Here is a 17,526-nt window from a genome sequence, read left to right on the forward strand (position 1 = left end):
GGCGGGTCATGTTTCGGAGGATGCATGACTCCACGTTCACCTCTCCCGAGCCCGTTGGGGAGTTGCAGCGATGAGACAGCGATGAGGCAAGATTGTAATTGAAATTGGGAGAAAAAAGGGTGGCAATTTTCTTTTTACACTTTTATTTTATTGATACAGGTACAAACGTTGAGACTTTAGAGTGAATGAGCCATGTATTTGATCATCATGTCTGTTGTTTGGTGGGAAGAGAGGAACTTTTCTAATTTTTCTGTTCGGAATATACTAGAGAGTGTATGAATTTGTTGAAAGTGTGTGGGTGTTGCATTGAATCCTGTAGGAGAAGCATTGTTGAGTACTTTGTAGGAACAGCTCAGTGTGTGTGTAAGTGTGTGTGTGTGTGTGTGTGTGTGTGTGTGTGTGTGTGGTATGACTCAAACCTGAATCTATGACAAAAGGTGTCTCAGAGAGCTTAGTCTCCTTGAAAAACAGACATTTTTCCTGCTCTGTGGCACTATCGACATCTCCCACAATTTGAAGCACCTGCATTTCCAAACACTCAGAGGTGTGTGTAGGTGTGTGTGTACTGCCTCGCCACCGGAAGAAGGGGTTAGAAATGAAGGATCACATACATCCTACCTTGCTGACGGCTCAGAAATGAAGTATGGTATTATCCAATGTTGACCCAAGCTTACATCATGAGCTATTTCTGTGTTGCTTGGGCAGGAGTACAGAAGTACAACTGGAGGTTGACTGTGGTTAGTGGATAAGAGCGTCTGCTAAATGACGAAAATGTAAATGTAAGTGATATGCACAACCATTTGAAAAAAAGAATGTGAATGTTTCGGTCAATAGATGTTCTCATCAGCAGAAAACAAGTCTATTGACCAAAACGTCCATTTGATAGTGTGGCGCATACAATACTTTTTTCTCTAAGCATCGGGAGCAATAGAGTGTACACCCGTTTTCAATTGTAAAAGCAGAACATTTGTTCTGAAGGCTCTCCCACATATCCTTTGCAATCACAACTCAGGTCTTCTATTATTCATGTTACGAGTGAAGGAGGGAACCACCCCACTTATTTACTCTATTCTCTTGAGAGAAATGGTTTGTTCTCCAATACATGACTCCTCGAGAAAAACTGTTATTCTATATTAAAGAGTAATTTACATTGCAACTTATACATTAAGACTGACTGGGGGACAATCAAACAGAACTTACTGTAATAGGAATGTTGTTGTTTTTCTCGATTGACATTTGCAATTCATAAGCGGTATGCCGTTGCGTGTCTGACGTCAACAATAATGTGCTTACACACTTCAGAAGAATATGCACATTACGTGTGCACGTGCAGCTTGTGTGTTTGTGTGTTCGTGTGTGTGTTAATGGTATCCTTTTGGGCTGAAGTGTGTATGCATGCAGGGTTGGGTAGGTTACTTTCTAAATGTAATCCATCACAGTTACTAGTTACCTGTCCAAAATTGTAATCAGTAATGTAATTTTTGGTTACCCAAACTCAGTAACGTAATCTGATCATTTTTTGTTGTTGTATTGCTTTCCCTTTAAGAGGCATTAGAAGAAGACCAAAAGGATCCATCAAATACATTTGGTGTGTCATCATAGTGGTCTCTGATTAATGGTCAGACTCACTCAGGTGGAACAAACCTAAACTTGCACCTTTTTTCAATGCTGAATTGAATGTCATTGAGAAAACAGAAAGGGGTCAATGTATCATTTTTTCTACAAACTTCCTTTTCTACATTTCTAAAGTCATCCAATAAGTAATCAACTAGTTTCTAAAAAGTATCTGTAATCTGACAAAAAAATAAATACAAAATCTGGTAACGTAACTGATTACACATAGTTTTGTGTGTGTAATCGGATCACATGTAACTGATTAATGTAATCGGTTACTCCCCAACCATATATGAACGTCAGTGACTATTGCTAGTTGCCAACCAGCCCCAGCCTGGTCGTGTGTGTGTGTTAGAAGGCGCTGGCGGTGTTGCAGTTCTGGTTAATCAGTGTGTAAAGTAGAGCCAGTAGAATCTAGGTCTGCTGCTGCTGATTAAATATTAACTGGGCTCGTGAGGGCTGCTTTAAGCTCAGCCTGATTGGTATATCTGTTTGATAACCCCTCAAGGAGCCGCAGCCCTCTGCTGTGGAGCTGATCTTACTGTTTGAGTGGGCTGGATTATTAGAATGGGTTGGAGTTGGAGAGGGGGAGGGGGAGAGGAAAAGAGAGATGTTGAGTGTGTGCTGTGTGTTCATGTAGCAGATTGTGGACTGATATCAGCATTATGGTGCTCTGTGGCATTGGTGGTGCCAGGAGATAGCTAGGACAGAGACAGGACTGAGACAGGACTAGAGATGAGACCATGCTTGGGACCCTCCTGCAGAGAACATTTTGTCTGACGCTTAGAGGCTGCATGTGTGTGTGTGTGTGTGTGTGTGTGTGTGTGTGTGTGTGTGTAAGTGAGAGCTCTGATCGCTGTGCTAGGGACAGGGATCAGTGGAGGGCTAATGACTGATCCAACACACACACACACACACACAGACCCAGAGCTGAGGGCTAATGGAGCCTGTGTGGCAGACAGAAGGCGGATCAGGAGAAATGGCCCGTGCCCTGTGTTCAGACTGTCCCTGTGGGTGAACAGACTGACACCAAATCGCCTGTGTCCTCACTAGGGCTGTGGCAGTCATGACATTTTGTCAGCCGGTTATTATAGTGCAAAAGACTGCCGGTCTCACGGTAATTGACCGTTAATTAACATAAACACGTTTAGCATCTCCAGGCCTCCACACATACAAGCAGTTGATGAGCGCCTTTGGAACATCTACATTTAAAAAAGTATAATAAATCAATTTAATATAAACCATGACAATAAATTCATTATTTATTTTAGGAGAGTCTAAAGACACATTATGAGATTAAGATGTATTTCTGAAGAACAGAATATCAGTTGGTCTACTCTATGTTATCTGGCTATGCACTATGCCATAGGCTTGTTTATTTAGCTGACAAGATATGCTTTAGTCCCATGCTCTTATTTTATTTTGTATGATTTTATAGTAAGAAGAATATAATTGAACTTAGCTGAATAAAATAAAAATGATATTTTTCCCATTACGGAGCGAGTGCGCACATGAAATCAAATCAAATCAAATTGTATTGGTCACATACAAATGTAGCGAAATGCTTGTGGTTTTTTAGCACATTTTGCGCCGAATACAACAGGTGTAGACCTTACAGTGAAATGCTTACTTACAAGCCCTTAACCAAAAATGCAGTTTCAAGAAAAATAAGTGTTAAGTAAAAAATAGATAGTAAAAAATTTAAATAACAAATAATTAAAAAGCAGCAGTAAAATAACAGTAGCGAGACTATATACAGGGGGTACCGGTACAGAGTCAATGTGCGGGGGCTCAGGTTAGTCGAGGTAATTGAGGTAATATGTACATGTAGGTAGAGTTAAAGTGACTATGCATAGATGATAAACAGAGAGTAGCAGCAGCGTAAAAGGAGGGAGGGACACTGCAAATAGTCCGGGTAGCCATTTGATTAGCTGTTCAGGAGTCTTATGGCTTGGGGTAAAAGCTGTTAAGAAGCCTTTTGGACCTAGACTTGGCGCTCCGGTACCGCTTGCCGTGCGGTAACAGAGAGAACAGTCTATGACTAGGAAGCTTGGCCCCAGTGATGTACTGGGCCGTACGCACTACCCTCTGTAGTGCCTTGCAGTCGGAGGCCGAGCAGTTGCCATACCAGTCAGGATGCAACCAGTCAGGATGCTCTCGATGGTGCAGATGTAGAACCTTTTGACAATCTGAGGACCCATGCCAAATCTTTTCAGTCTCCTGACGGGGAATAGGTTTTGTCGTACCATCTTCACAACTGTCTTGGTGTGTTTGGACCATGATTGTTGGTGATGTGGACACCAAGGAACTTGAAGCTCTCAACCTGCTCCACTACAGCCCCATCGATGAGAATGGGGGCGTGCTCGGTCCTCTTCTTTTTCCTGTAGTCCACAATAATCTCCTTTGTCTTGATCACATTGAGGGAGAGGTTGTTATCCTGGCACCACACTGCCTAACACTCTTGTGTCGTCTGCAAACTTAAATATGGTGTTGGAGTCGTGCCTGGCCGTGCAGTCATGGGTGAATAGGGAGTACAGGAGGGGACTGAGCACGCACCCCTGAGGGCCCCCGTGTTGAGGATCAGCGTGGCAGATGTGTTGTTACCTACACTTATCACCTGGGGGCGGCTCGTCAGGAAGTCCAGAATCCAGTTAAAGAGGGAGGTGTTTAGTCCCATGGTCCTTAGCTTAGTGATGAGCTTTGAGGGCACTATGCTGAGCTGTAGTCAATGAATAGCATTCTCACATAGGTGTTCCTCTTGTTCAGGTGGGAAAGGGCAGTGTGGATCTGTTGGGGTGGTATGCAAATTAGAGTGGGTCTAGGGTTTCTGGGATAATGGTGTTGATGTGAGCCATGACCAGCCTTTCAAAGCACTTCATGGCTACAGACGTGAGTGCTACAGGTCAGTAGTCATTTAGGCAGGTTACCTACGGGTTCTTGGGCACAGGGACTATGGTGGTCTGCTTGAAACATGTTGGTATTACAGACTCAGTCAGGGACAGGTTGAAATGGCAGTGAAGACACTTGCCAGTTGGTCAGCGCATGGTCGGAGTACACGTCCTGGTAATCCATCTGGCCCTGCGGCCTTGTGAATGTCGACCTGTTTAAAGGTCTTACTCACATCGGCTATGGAGAGCGTGATCACACAGTCATCCATAACAGCTGATGCTCTCATGCATGCTTCAGTGTTGCTTGCCTCGAAGCGAGAATTTAAGTAATTTAGGTTGTCTGGTAGGCTCGTGTCACTGGGCAGCTCGCGGCTGTGCTTCCCTTTGTAGTCTAAAAGTTTGCAAGCCCTGCCACATCCGACGAGCATTGGAGCCGGTGTAGTACGAATAAATCTTAGGCCTGTATTGACGCTTTGCCTGTTTGATGGTTCGTCTGAGGGCATAGCGGGATTTCTTATAAGCGTCTGGGTTAGAGTCCCGCTCCTTGAAAGCGGCAGCTCTACCCTTTAGCTCAGTGTGGATGTTGCCTGTAATCCATGGCTTCTGGTTGGGGTAAGTACGGTCACTGTGGGGACGACGTCATCGATGCACTTATTGATGAAGCCAGTGACTGATGTGGTGTACTCCTCCAGTAGCTTAATTTGGGAAACCAAGTGAAATCGGTTCAGGAACAAAGAAACATATTTCACCAAACTGTTGATAGTCTGCACACTCGAGAAAGGATAAAGGGGAGAGAGGAGGATATGGAAATGTATGGTGGTAAGATATTCTGCATAGCTAAAGGTAATGTGTCATCCAATTAATTATGAAATATAGAAAATTCCCTATTACTAGGCTATTCAAAATCAAATACAAATTCTCTAATTGTAGGCTAACTGTAAGCCGCCCTGCTCAATCAATGAACCAACAGCATCGCCTAGGGCTATACATTCTCTCCCAGACTCATGGATAGAAATTGTGGACCGTAGCATAAGGTAACCAGTCCATCCAGTATGCATAATAATACAGTCCACACTAAAAGGCTAGAACAATTATGTACCAAAGACATCTTAAATCAGTTTTGTTTTATGTTTTTCTGCCATGCATAATATGCAGTAGGCTATACATTGTATAAAGGCACAATCATAATTTTTATTTAAACAAAAAAAAATCCTATGCATATGCGCTCTAATATGCATATGAGGGTTTTTAATTAATCATCACCTTAGAAAGCGCTGTCCATTTCATTGTATTAGGCTTGGAAACAACATCCACAACAACCATGTTTTACACTGTTTCAACCTGCTGTTGAACTTCTGTCTTCAAATTGATCATCACAGTGAGGTGAGTTTTAGAAGCACTATAGGCCTACTATTTTGATGATATGTGTTTGATGGGATTTTCGATTGCATTTGCATTGATGTCAGAGTGGTTAGAGGGACAATAGAGCCCTGAGTACCAGGCCATTAGGACCCGATGGTAGAGGCAAGTTGGGTACTACCAAAGCATGTCCAGAGTGCATAAAAGGTGATTACCATGACTCAACGATCACGTGGAATTTTACTACGGTCATGACTCATGACTTCCGATGTGGCAGTAATATGGTCATTGCAACTGCTATAGTCCTCACACAGCCTGCCACAGCCACGGAGGGCTTACAAACGCGTGTGTGCTGCGTGTGTTTGTGTGTTCCAGAGAGATGGGGAAAGAGATAAAGAGGCAGAGAGAGTTAAAAAAGGTCACATTCACAAAGAGAGCATTTGCATCCTGGCATTTGTTCCTCCTGTCCTGTGGGAGCCAACCCTACACCCGAGAGAAGGAGCCTAATATGCCCAGTGATGCAGAGGAGAGCAGAGAGGAGGGGGTGTAATAACAAGATCTTACTTAACTGAATGTGTATTGATTAATGCAACAGTCATGCCGTAGAGTTATCTTTCTGGGTGTCAGGTCCACTCCCTGTTTCAACTCCACTGAGATCTTGTTGTTGTTGTGTGTTTCAGAGCCAGATTGCCAGGAGCAGGAGATCTTCCTGTGGCGGAAGGATACAGGTTTTGGGTTCCGCATTCTGGGAGGAAATGAGCCCGGGGAGCCAGTGAGTATCTCTCCACCATTCCTCCACCATGTCCCTTGTCTGTCACTGTTTAGATTAGACGTGCCAAGGAAAAGCAAAGGGATTCTAAAGGGACATTTTCATATTGAATCACTCCCCTTGCGGCACACCATTCACTTAGACGACGAAACATTCCAAAGCAAGACTGGAAACATAAAACATTCCTTGTAATTCCATCACGTGTTAAACACTAAACAGAGTTATGAATGCGTGTTAATGAATGCGTGTTAAAAGGGCAGCTATAGTACTGAACCCTCAATGGTCAATTACAGCTTCATCACTGTATGTTCATCACTGTATGTCAGAGTCCCTGCCTTAGGGCTTTCTTTGTTAAGCTTCAAACACACACACTTTCACAACACTCATTCTGTGTCAGATCACAATCACACTGTGATGCTCAACCAACTACCAAGCACTGGCAGCCTCTTAGTCTTCCTTCTCTGTTCCATCTGCATCACTTTTTCTTTAATATGGAGTAGTAAAAATCTACAGTCTGCTGTCTGTCTGTCTGACTGTGAGAGATGACTGGTGCTGTGTGTTAGATAAGGTAGGTCTGCATGCTGGTCTCAGGAGGTTCATTTAGACAGCTTGTTAGGGGAAGAAAGGGCCTTACCCAGAAGCCTTTGGTTCTGTGCCATGTTTTTCTAAGGGACATGAAGAGAGAAAAGTAGAGAAAAAAGAATGAAGGCAAAGAGCGAGCGATAGGGAAAGTGAGAAATAGAGAGATGATGTAGGCAGCAAGCCTACCGCAGAGGTATTAGCAGTTGTTATTTGTGCCAAGGATGCTCCGCGGTACACCCTGTACTCATTTCCTACAGAAACACACACACACTCACCTCTCCCACACAGTAAGACCAGCACTATCAATTCTACAGCCTCAATAGACTACAATGGCGGCTTTGGCCTTCTTCAGTTACTACTAACATGGTCAAAAGGCACCGAGCATTTTGGATGGAATGGAACATAAAAAAGGGTTTTATTTCACTGTGCTGTATTGAACTTGAACTACAAGTGAAGTACAGGGCTAATGTATCTGTATTACGTTTTGTAGATCTACATTGGCCACATAGTGAAGTATGGTGCAGCAGATGAGGACGGGCGCCTGCGTTCGGGGGACGAGCTCATCTCTGTTGATGGCACGGCGGTGGTGGGGAAGTCTCACCAGCTGGTGGTGCAGCTGATGCAGCAGGCCGCCAAGCAGGGCCACGTCAACCTCACCGTCCGACGCAAGAGCTCTGGATACGGAGGTGAGGACAGGTCACAGAGACTACACAGCCATATGCACACTCAGCCACACACTCAACAACAGCAGCCGCCTACACTACCCACACAAGCCTGAGACCAAGTGCTTAGCGGCTCAGTTAACTATCACTAGCCCATGCCAAATGTGAGAAAAACGACTTTGCATGCTGTTTGAATGTTGTTTGTATATTTGCCGAACACCTTTTTTGTATTGCCCGTCCTCCTTCATCCCCCCTCCTTCCTCCGTCTCTTCTTCAGTTTCAAAAGGGGAGGGTGACGTGCCCCCGTCCCCTGCCTCGTCCCACCACAGCAGCACCCAGGCACCCTCCCTGACGGAGGGCAAGCGGACCCCCCAGGGCAGCCAGAACTCCCTCAACACGGTCAGCTCCGGCAGTGGCTCCACCAGTGGCATCGGTAGTGGGGGAGGAGGTGGCTCCGGCAGTGCTGTGGTCACCGCAGCCCTGCAGCCCTATGACGTGGAGATCCAACGTGGAGAGAATGAGGGCTTCGGATTCGTCATTGTGTCGTCTGTCTCTAGGCCTGATGCTGGGACTACTTTGGGTGAGTGGGATGGGCAATGCTACGCTGGGCTGTGTTATGGTGAGCTGGGCTTTGCTACTACCAGAGTGGGCTATGATGGGTTTAGTTGGAATATTTTGTTCTCAGATTGGTCTGAGAACCAGTTTTAATTTGCTATGGGTTGAGCTGGGTTGAACTGGGTTGAACTGGGGAATAATCTGGTAAAATATCCTGTAATCTGGGCAAAGACTGATTCTTCTGCTTGACTTTACTGTCGTCATTAGTCTATATCTACAGTATTAACAATATTTTCTGAAAAACAACCCTTTAAGGGTTAATTTACACTTGAAAAGCATGTATTAATAAACAGCCACTTGAAAAGTTCTCAGGTGATTGAGTAGTAGCTAAGCCTAATAACTACAGAACACTCCCCCTGATGTTATCCAGACAGCCCATTTCCTTGTGTTATCAAAAGTCCCTCTCAAAGTTTACAAAGTGAGACAGGGAAATAGTGATGCACCAGTGCGTGAAACTGCCTGAGTCTGCCAAGCAGCACTCCAGTAAACACACAACCCTAACAATGCATCAACACCACCCGCCACTCAGCGACATGATTGATGTCATTTCTTCGGGGTGGAATTACAATATTTTGACAGTCACTCCTCATTGAGTTCCCACCTTCTCTATGACTAGCAGGGGAGTAGTTTCTGATGGGAGTGGACTTAATGGCACAGCCCGAGGTCACAAAATCCATAACCATGAGCTTAGGAAAACAGAAATCTCTTTATGTGCCCAGGCGCATTCACCACCGGGGATAACTGGCTGGCTGATGCTTTATCAAAAACACCATCAACACCGATTCAGAGGCAGAATTGCGACATGGTCGGTTCTGGCTGATTCACTCAGCATGTAATTGAAGTTTTACTGAGCACATTCTATAGTTGTCCATAATGTTTATGTATGAAGTAAAAATTGTGAAATTGGCCCCATTAAGGTCACTCAGCCGTCAAAGAGGGATTTTAAGCCGCAGGGCCAGACTGATTACCAGGATGCGTACTCAGAGCATGTACTGACCAGCTGGCAAGTGTCTTCACTGACATTTTCAACCTCTCCCTGTTTCAAGCAGACTACCATAGTCCCTGTGCCCAAGAACGGCAAGGTAACCTGCCTAAATGACTACGGGTCCATAGCACTCACATCTGTAGCCATGAAATGCTTTGAAAGGTTGGTCATGGCTCACACCATCATCCCAGAAATCCTGGACGCTCTCCAATTTGCATACCGCCCCAACAGATCCACAGATCTCTATTGCACTCCACACTGCCCTTTCCCACCTGGACAAAAGCAACACCAACGTGAGAACAATGTTCATTGACTACAGCTCAGCCCTCCAAGCTCATCACTAAGCTAAGGACCCTGGGACTGAACACCTCGCTCTGGATCCTGGACTTTCTGACGGGCTGCCCCCAGGTGGTGAGGGAAGGCAACAATACATCCGCCACACTGACCATCAACACGGGGGGCCCTCAGGGGTGTGTGCTTAGTCCCCTACTGTACTCGCTGTTCACCCATGACTGCATGGCCGCGCACAACTCCAACACCATCATTAAGTTTGCCAACGACACGACGGTACTTGGCCCGATCACCGACGATGATGAGACAGCCTATAGGGAGGAGATTAGAGACCTGGCTGTGTGGTGCCAGGACAACAACCTCTCCCTCAACGTGAGCAAGACAAAGGAGCTGATCGTGGACTACGGAAAAAGGTGGGCCGAGCACGCCCCCATTCACATCGACGGGGCTGTAGTGGAGGGGTCGAGAGCTTCAAGTTCCTTGGTGTCCACATCACTAAGGACCTATCATGGTCCAAACACACCAACACAGTCGTGAAGAGGGCACGACAACACCTGTTCCCACTCAGGAGGCTGAAAGGATTTTGCATGGGACCTTAGATCCTCAAAAATGTTTTACAGCTGCACCATCGAGAGCATCCTGACTGGTTGCATCACCGCTTGGTATGGCAACTGCTCGGCATCCGACCGCAAGGCGCTACAGAGGGTAGTGCGTACAGCCTATTACATCACTGGGGTCGAGCTTCTTGCCTTCCAGGACCTCTATACCAGGCGGCGTCAAAGGAAGGCCCTACAAATTGTCAAAGACTCCAGCCACCTAAGTCATAGACTGTTCTCTCTGCTACCGCACGGCAAGCGGTACCGGAGCAGCAGGTCTGGGACCAAAAGGCTCCTTAACAGCTTCTACCCCCAAGCCATAAGACTGCTGAACAGTTCATCAAATGGCTACCCGGACTATTTGCAATGACCCCCTTATTTTGTTATGATTTTTTATAATTCTTTGCACGGACTCTTGCACAGGCTCAATGTACACTCACTGGACTCTAGCCACACACCCACACATACTACACTGACACTCCAACACACACACACACACACACATACATATTGATGCCACACACACACAGATATATTCACATTCCTTCACACTCTTCACATAGTCTGCTGCTACTCTCTGTTTATTATCTATGCATAGTCACTTTACCCATACCTACATGTACAGTGGGGAGAACAAGTATTTGATACACTGCCGATTTTGCAGGTTTTCCTACTTACAAAGCATGTAGTGGTCTGTAATTTTTATCATAGGTACACTTCAACTGTGAGAGACGGAATCTAAAACAAAAATCCAGAAAATCACATTGTATGATTTTTAAGTAATTAATTTGCATTTTATTGCATGGCATAAGTATTTGATCACCTACCAATCAGTAAGAATTCCGGCTCTCACAGACCTGTTAGTTTTTCTTTAAGAAGCCCTCCTGTTCTCCACTCATTACCTGGATTAACTGCACCTGTTTGAACTCATTACCTGTATAAAAGACACCTGTCCACACACTCAATCAAACAGACTCCAACCTCTCCACAATGGCCAAGACCAGAGAGCTGTGTAAGGACATCAGGGATACAATTGTAGACCTGCACAAGGCTGGGATGGGCTACAGGACAATAGGCAAGCAGCTTGGTGAGAAGGCAACAACTGTTGGCGCAATTATTAGAAAATGGAAGAAGTTCAAGATGACGGTCAATCACCCTCGGTCTGGGGCTCCATGCAAGATCTCACCTTGTGGGGCATCAATGATCATGAGGAAGGTGAGGGATCAGCCCAGAACTACACGGCAGGACCTGGTCAATGACCTGAAGAGAGCTGGGACCACAGTCTCAAAGAAAACCATTAGTAACACACTACGCCGTCATGGATTAAAATCCTGCAGCGCATGCAAGGTCCCCCCGCTCAAGCCAGCGCATGTCCAGGCCCGTCTGAAGTTTGCCAATGACCATCTGGATGATCCAGAGGAGGAATGGGAGAAGGTCATGTGGTATGATGAAACAAAAATAGAGCTTTTTGGTCTAAACTCCACTCGCCGTGTTTGGAGGAAGAAGAAGGATGAGTACAACCCCAAGAACACCATCCCAACCGTGAAGCATGGAGGTGGAAACATCATTCTTTGGGGATGCTTTTCTGCAAAGGGGACAGGACGACTGCACCGTATTGAGGGGAGGATGGATAGGGCCATGTATCGCGAGATCTTGGCCAACAACCTCCTTCCCTCTGTAAGAGCATTGAAGATGGGTCGAGGCTGGGTCTTCCAGCATGACAACGACCCGAAACACACAGCCAGGGCAACTAAGGCGTGGCTCCGTAAGAAGCATCTCAAGGTCCTGGAGTGGCCTAGCCAGTCTCCAGACCTGAACCCAATAGAAAATCTTTGGAGGGAGCTGAAAGTCCATAATGCCCAGCGACAGCCCCGAAACCTGAAGGATCTGGAGAAGGTCTGTATGGAGGAGTGGGCCAAAATCCCTGCTGCAGTGTGTGCAAACCTGGTCAAGACCTACAGGAAACGTATGATCTCTGTAATTACAAACAAAGGTTTCTGTACCAAATATTAAGTTCTGCTTTTCTGATATATCAAATACTTATGTCATGCAATAAAATGCAAATTAATTGCTTAAAAATCATGCAATGTGATATTTTTTTGTTTTAGATTCCGTCTCTCACAGTTGAAGTGTACCTATGATAAAAATTACTGACCTCTACATGCTTTGTAAGTAGGAAAACCTGCAAAATCGGCAGTGTATCAAATACTTGTTCTCCCCACTGTATATATTACTTCAATTACCTCGACTAACCCGTTGCACATTGACTCGGTACCGGTACCCCTTGTATATAGCCTCGTTATTGTTATTTTATTGTGTTACTATTTTTCCTTTAGTTTATTTAGCAAATGTTTCTTACTTACTTTTTAAAACTCTGCATTGTTGGTTAAGGGCTCGTAAGTAAGCATTTCACGGTAAGTTCTACACCTGTTGTATTCGGCGCATGTGACAAATACAATTGTATTTGATTTGATTTAAATGTCCTCCTCTGAACAAATTTGGTATCAAGTTCCCTCTGAGTTTGCAGCACCAATATTGCTCCAAGGTCTCTTTACACAGCCTACCTGATGACCAGGAAGATGTAGCATGGTGTAAAACATGCTATAGGGCCTGGTTACTATCAAATATATGTTTTGTTAGCTACTGTGCAGTGCAAAGGGCCCGGTTCCATTGATCCTGTAGGTTATGGTTGAAGCCCCATAAAATAGAAAGTAGAGGTAGAGGATGTTGAGGTATCATTTATACAAGCAGGAGATATCCCACTGAGACTTGATGTCTTGCTTTATGGGCGACTTGAATGTGCTCGTCAGCACTGTCTGCAGCTGGGTCCTCAGACTCAGTGACACTTCTGTCTCTGGTTGTGTCTCAAATTATACCCTATATTCTCCATGTAGTGCACTACTTCTGGCCAGACCCCTATATTCTCCATGTAGTGCACTACTTTTAGCCAGACCAGAGCCCTATGTGGGAATCGTTTGAGAGTCTCTTCCCATCTCATTGTGGGGATGGGATGAATTAATGTGCTGATGGGGATGTTTCTCTACCAAATCTTCCCCTCCGCTAGCGGAGGTCCAACATAGAGATAATGAGAGGGAATATTGAAGGAGGGAAATTGATCACAAATGGATGGATGTGCACTATCTATGGATTATTAGTTTGCCTGAGAGGGCCATAGATGTTTGGGTATTGTAACGGACAAAGTGCTTTCCACTGGCTCTATCCCTCTCTCAGACATCATACTATGCAAACCCCTTTTCTCCCACCAGCCCAGCCCACCATTGTGAGCTGCTGTGCGCTGGTGTTGTGTTCAGCAGATTGGTTATTACATCCTGGGTATTTGTCACACCCAGTAATGTCCCATATATCATTATTTGGATAGAGTGGCAGGACACAAGTGCAGTTTTTAATCAAGAAGAAGGGAGGGGAGCTTGGAGCGCAAGGTGATGTGATAAATATGGATGTGGGAGGGAGGGAGGGAGGGAGGGAGAGAGAAGGGAAGGAGAGAGAGAGAGAGAGAGAGAGAGAGAGAGAGGGAGAGGGAGGGAGGGGAAGGAGAGGAGAGGAGAGAGAGAGAAAGCTCCCTAGAGTCTGTTCAGAGCTGCTCTGTAAACAAGATGTGCTGTATTGAACGCTGTCACTCAGCTTGTACAGCTTGTATTGCTTTGCTTGCGTAGCACGCAGTATGCAAACAGTCCCATGCAATGCTAGCATGTCTCTGTCTATAGCCTCTCTGTGTGCGTTTCTCTCTTGACATCAGTGAGGAGCCTGAGATTTCTGAGTGTCAATCTTTAGGAATACATCTCATTCTCTGAGCCGTTCCAAGGCCCAGAAACCAAACGACACCTCCAGCATCTAACCACCAGTTCCAGGTGATTTACGTCCCATTATTAACGCATCAGGGGTGCAGAGGACGACAGCAGAGACAAAGACAGAGCCCATGAATTCTTTAATGACCACACAATACGAGTCTGTCCACCAATAGGGATTTAAGCTGTGTTCCGCATGCATGCTCTGTGATTGCACCCTGTTTCCAGCGCAACGGTTGGCTGGTTCTTGGATAGTCCTCTCTGGGTGAATGGCCTAAGTTGGTTTGGATGATTAACCCTTTGTTTCATTTTCTCTCTTTTTTCCTTCTCTCTTTCTTTTCTCATAATCAAATTACGTAATCAATAACCAAATCACACAAACACACACACTACACATTATCATTAGCTGGAAATGCATGTGTGGCCATGCCCCACAAAATAGGGCGCATCATCGAGGGGAGCCCTGCGGACCGCTGTGGGAAGCTGAAGGTGGGCGACCGTATCCTGTCCGTCAACGGCTGCTCCATCACCAACAAGTCCCACTCGGACATCGTCAACCTGATCAAGGAGGCCGGGAACACAGTCTCTCTGAGGATCATTCCTGGTGACGGTAAGACTTTGTGGCTTTCTGCTCTGAGCTGTTTTATAATGCAGTAGGGAGGTGACTTATTCATGTGCCTAGTGGGAGTAAATGGGCATCACTGCTCTGCACTGGCAGAAGCACTTTACATCAACCTGGGGAGCTAGCTAGCGCTACGAGAGGCCATGCTCCCTGCCCTGGCTTCGAACTGGGAGAGGGTTGGGACTGTGAATGAGTAGGAGGATGATGCCACTAGATATGTATCTATAGTCAGTTTTACCTTTCCCCCCTTTTATGGGTAAGGTTGGAATATGGGGAGGGCAAGCTGATCAGTATGTGTGTGTTGATTGTGGTACAGTGTATGTTAGGCAGACTGATAATGTCATTTTGATGTACTGCAGTCTGCCAGTTTGGTAATAGCTGCCAGTTTGAAATGAAGAGATTAGAAACTCAGTAAAATGTGTTTTCTGTGTAATCACTGCTCCCTGTCAGTGTTAATCTCCTCAGTCTGGATGGAACAAGGTGACAGGAAGTGCATACGTAATACTTGTTATGGCAGGAACAGGCTGTGACAGGAAATTGGTCCATCCTCATGAGTAGGCATGTGTTGAGTTGTGCCATGTCCCAGAACAACAATACAACCTGCCACTAGAATGGCCTGTCATTGGCTGAGCTGAGAGATTTGTGGATCAATGAGAGGTGTGTGTGTGCTAGGTTTGCTGCTCTGCCTCTAAAGGGCCCTCCAGAAAAGCTGGTAAAATGTAGCTTCATTAAGATGGGAGGAGAGCCAGGAGCACATACACATACACATACACAGGAGGAGAGAATGCAAAACTAGTCATTAAACAAAGCATGGCAGTTTGTTTTAACGACCACAATGATAGCATCTATTTATAGCCTGCTGTTTTCTCGAATGGTAAAACAACACACTTGTTGATAGAAGCCATGCAGCCACAACCTTCCCCAACTAGACTGTGTAATTTTGTGTGGCGACGTTTGTTGTTGAACCGTTCAGGTTGTGCCCCCCATACTGCTTCGTGATCATGGGGGAAGGCAAGCAGGGCAAACGGTAGCAAACGAGAGAGGGATGAATGAGTCAGGCTGGTGTTCTTGCTAACTTCAGGCAGAACCCCATTCCATCTATAAGGAACCAATGTGGGCTGCCGTGCTGTGGCTTGTGGTGCAGAAAGGAAGGACGATTACCCCTGGAGTTGAAAGAAAAACAGAACGATGGAAGAAGAGAGACTTGTTTTGATTTGATGATCCTGTGTAGAGTGGAACTGGTGTTGTCTGTGAGCAAAATGGTAGATCACAACATCGTAGGCAGTTACCATCAGGTTGAACAGAGCAGCCTTGAGGTGAGACTGTGTTTTCTGGAGGGCAAAACTCCTGTATGGAAATGTGTTGTCAAAGACCCAGTTACGGCTCAAAAAACATTGTTTAGCAGAAGAGTGATTTTAGAGCAGATTCATTTGTTTTTTTCTCTATGATAGAAGCCATCATACCAGAATCCATGTATTACTCACAGATTAGAGGTCATGACCACTACCCATATTCCTCTGCTGTGTTTCCACAGAGTCCTCCAACGCATCTCTGTTGACCAACGCTGAGAAGATTGCCACCATCACCACCACGCACACACCCCAAACTGCCACGGAGCCTCGGTTAGTGTCCATGACGATCTCAATCCATAAACAGGCTTTTTTAAATAAAATGTACAATATAATCAATTGCATGAAAGATGACTTCTATATGAATATGACATATTTTCATATCTGTCAAATCAAATCAAATCAAATCAAATTGTATTGGTCACATGCGCCGAATACAACAGGTGCAGACATTACAGTGAAATGCTTACTTAATCTTACTCAATCTGTGTGTTCGTATGAATGATTACATTTTCCAGGAACAACTCAAAGTCGAAACAGGCTCCTCCTCCACCTCCTCCAACACAAGCTCAGCCCTCACAGGTAAAGACAGACATTTTCTATCAGTCTGTTTCAATCAATCACCAGCATGAAGCAATCAGTAAATCATCACTTCACAAGAACACACAGTGCAGCTTCAACCTTTCAAATCATCAAAGCAATCAATCAATTAATCAGTTAATCAATAAAAGAGGGAGGAAGAGGGACAGTACCACAGCCAAACTTTGATGAGTGCAGTAAGCCTGTGTCCAGCCATTGCGGTGCCCTTTCTCCGTGATCTGCACAGGCAGCAATAATTATTCATTGGTTCCAGGGTGTTGTACCTCCAATCAATTTTGTGTGGTGCTTTATAGCTCAGGTGGTAGAGCATAGCGCTTGTAACGCCAGGGTAGTGGTTTCAATTCCTGGGACCACCCATACGTAAACATTTATGCACGCATGACTGTAAGTTGCTTTGGATAAAAGTGTCTGCCAAGTGGCATATATTATATTATTATGTGAGTTTTTGCTGGATGTGACTTGATTAGTCCTGAAGTTAGGGCTCACGTCATGACACCCCTGTTGGCCCATGATTTGTGGGTATTTGCACATCCCCCTCCTCTGTAAATATGTACTTTTCTGTCTCTCTCTCTCTCTCAGGATGCCGAGTTCTACTCTGTGGATCTGGAGCGGGACAGTAAAGGTTTTGGGTTCAGCCTGAGGGGAGGACGGGAATATAACATGGACCTATATGTGTTGAGACTGGCTGAGGATGGGGCAGCTGTCAGGAATGGCAAGATGAGGGTATGCGCCATGAAAAGATGATATCAACAATTGGAGGCCTGCCCCTCTATTGTACTTGGATTATA

The 17,526-nt window shown here is 45.3% G+C and overlaps 1 protein-coding gene across 7 annotated transcripts in view; it reads left to right on the forward strand.

The window, feature by feature from the left end:
* The window catches only part of LOC311147829 (membrane-associated guanylate kinase, WW and PDZ domain-containing protein 1-like), a 202,062-nt gene that overhangs the window by 178,518 nt on the left and 6,018 nt on the right, over positions 1-17,526 (forward strand). For all 7 annotated transcript variants that reach the window (XM_084184632.1, XM_084184626.1, XM_084184628.1 and 4 more), the window contains 7 exons: positions 6,542-6,633; positions 7,703-7,898; positions 8,152-8,454; positions 14,574-14,777; positions 16,324-16,411; positions 16,657-16,720; positions 17,318-17,461. In XM_084184632.1, the coding sequence (XP_084040758.1) occupies positions 6,542-6,633; positions 7,703-7,898; positions 8,152-8,454; positions 14,574-14,777; positions 16,324-16,411; positions 16,657-16,720; positions 17,318-17,461 (1,091 nt within the window). The remainder of the gene's footprint in view (positions 1-6,541; positions 6,634-7,702; positions 7,899-8,151; positions 8,455-14,573; positions 14,778-16,323; positions 16,412-16,656; positions 16,721-17,317; positions 17,462-17,526) is intronic.

This window comes from Coregonus lavaretus (genome assembly GCF_964263955.1).
Source record: "Coregonus lavaretus genome assembly, chromosome: 20".
Taxonomy (NCBI): Eukaryota; Metazoa; Chordata; class Actinopteri; order Salmoniformes; family Salmonidae; genus Coregonus; species Coregonus lavaretus.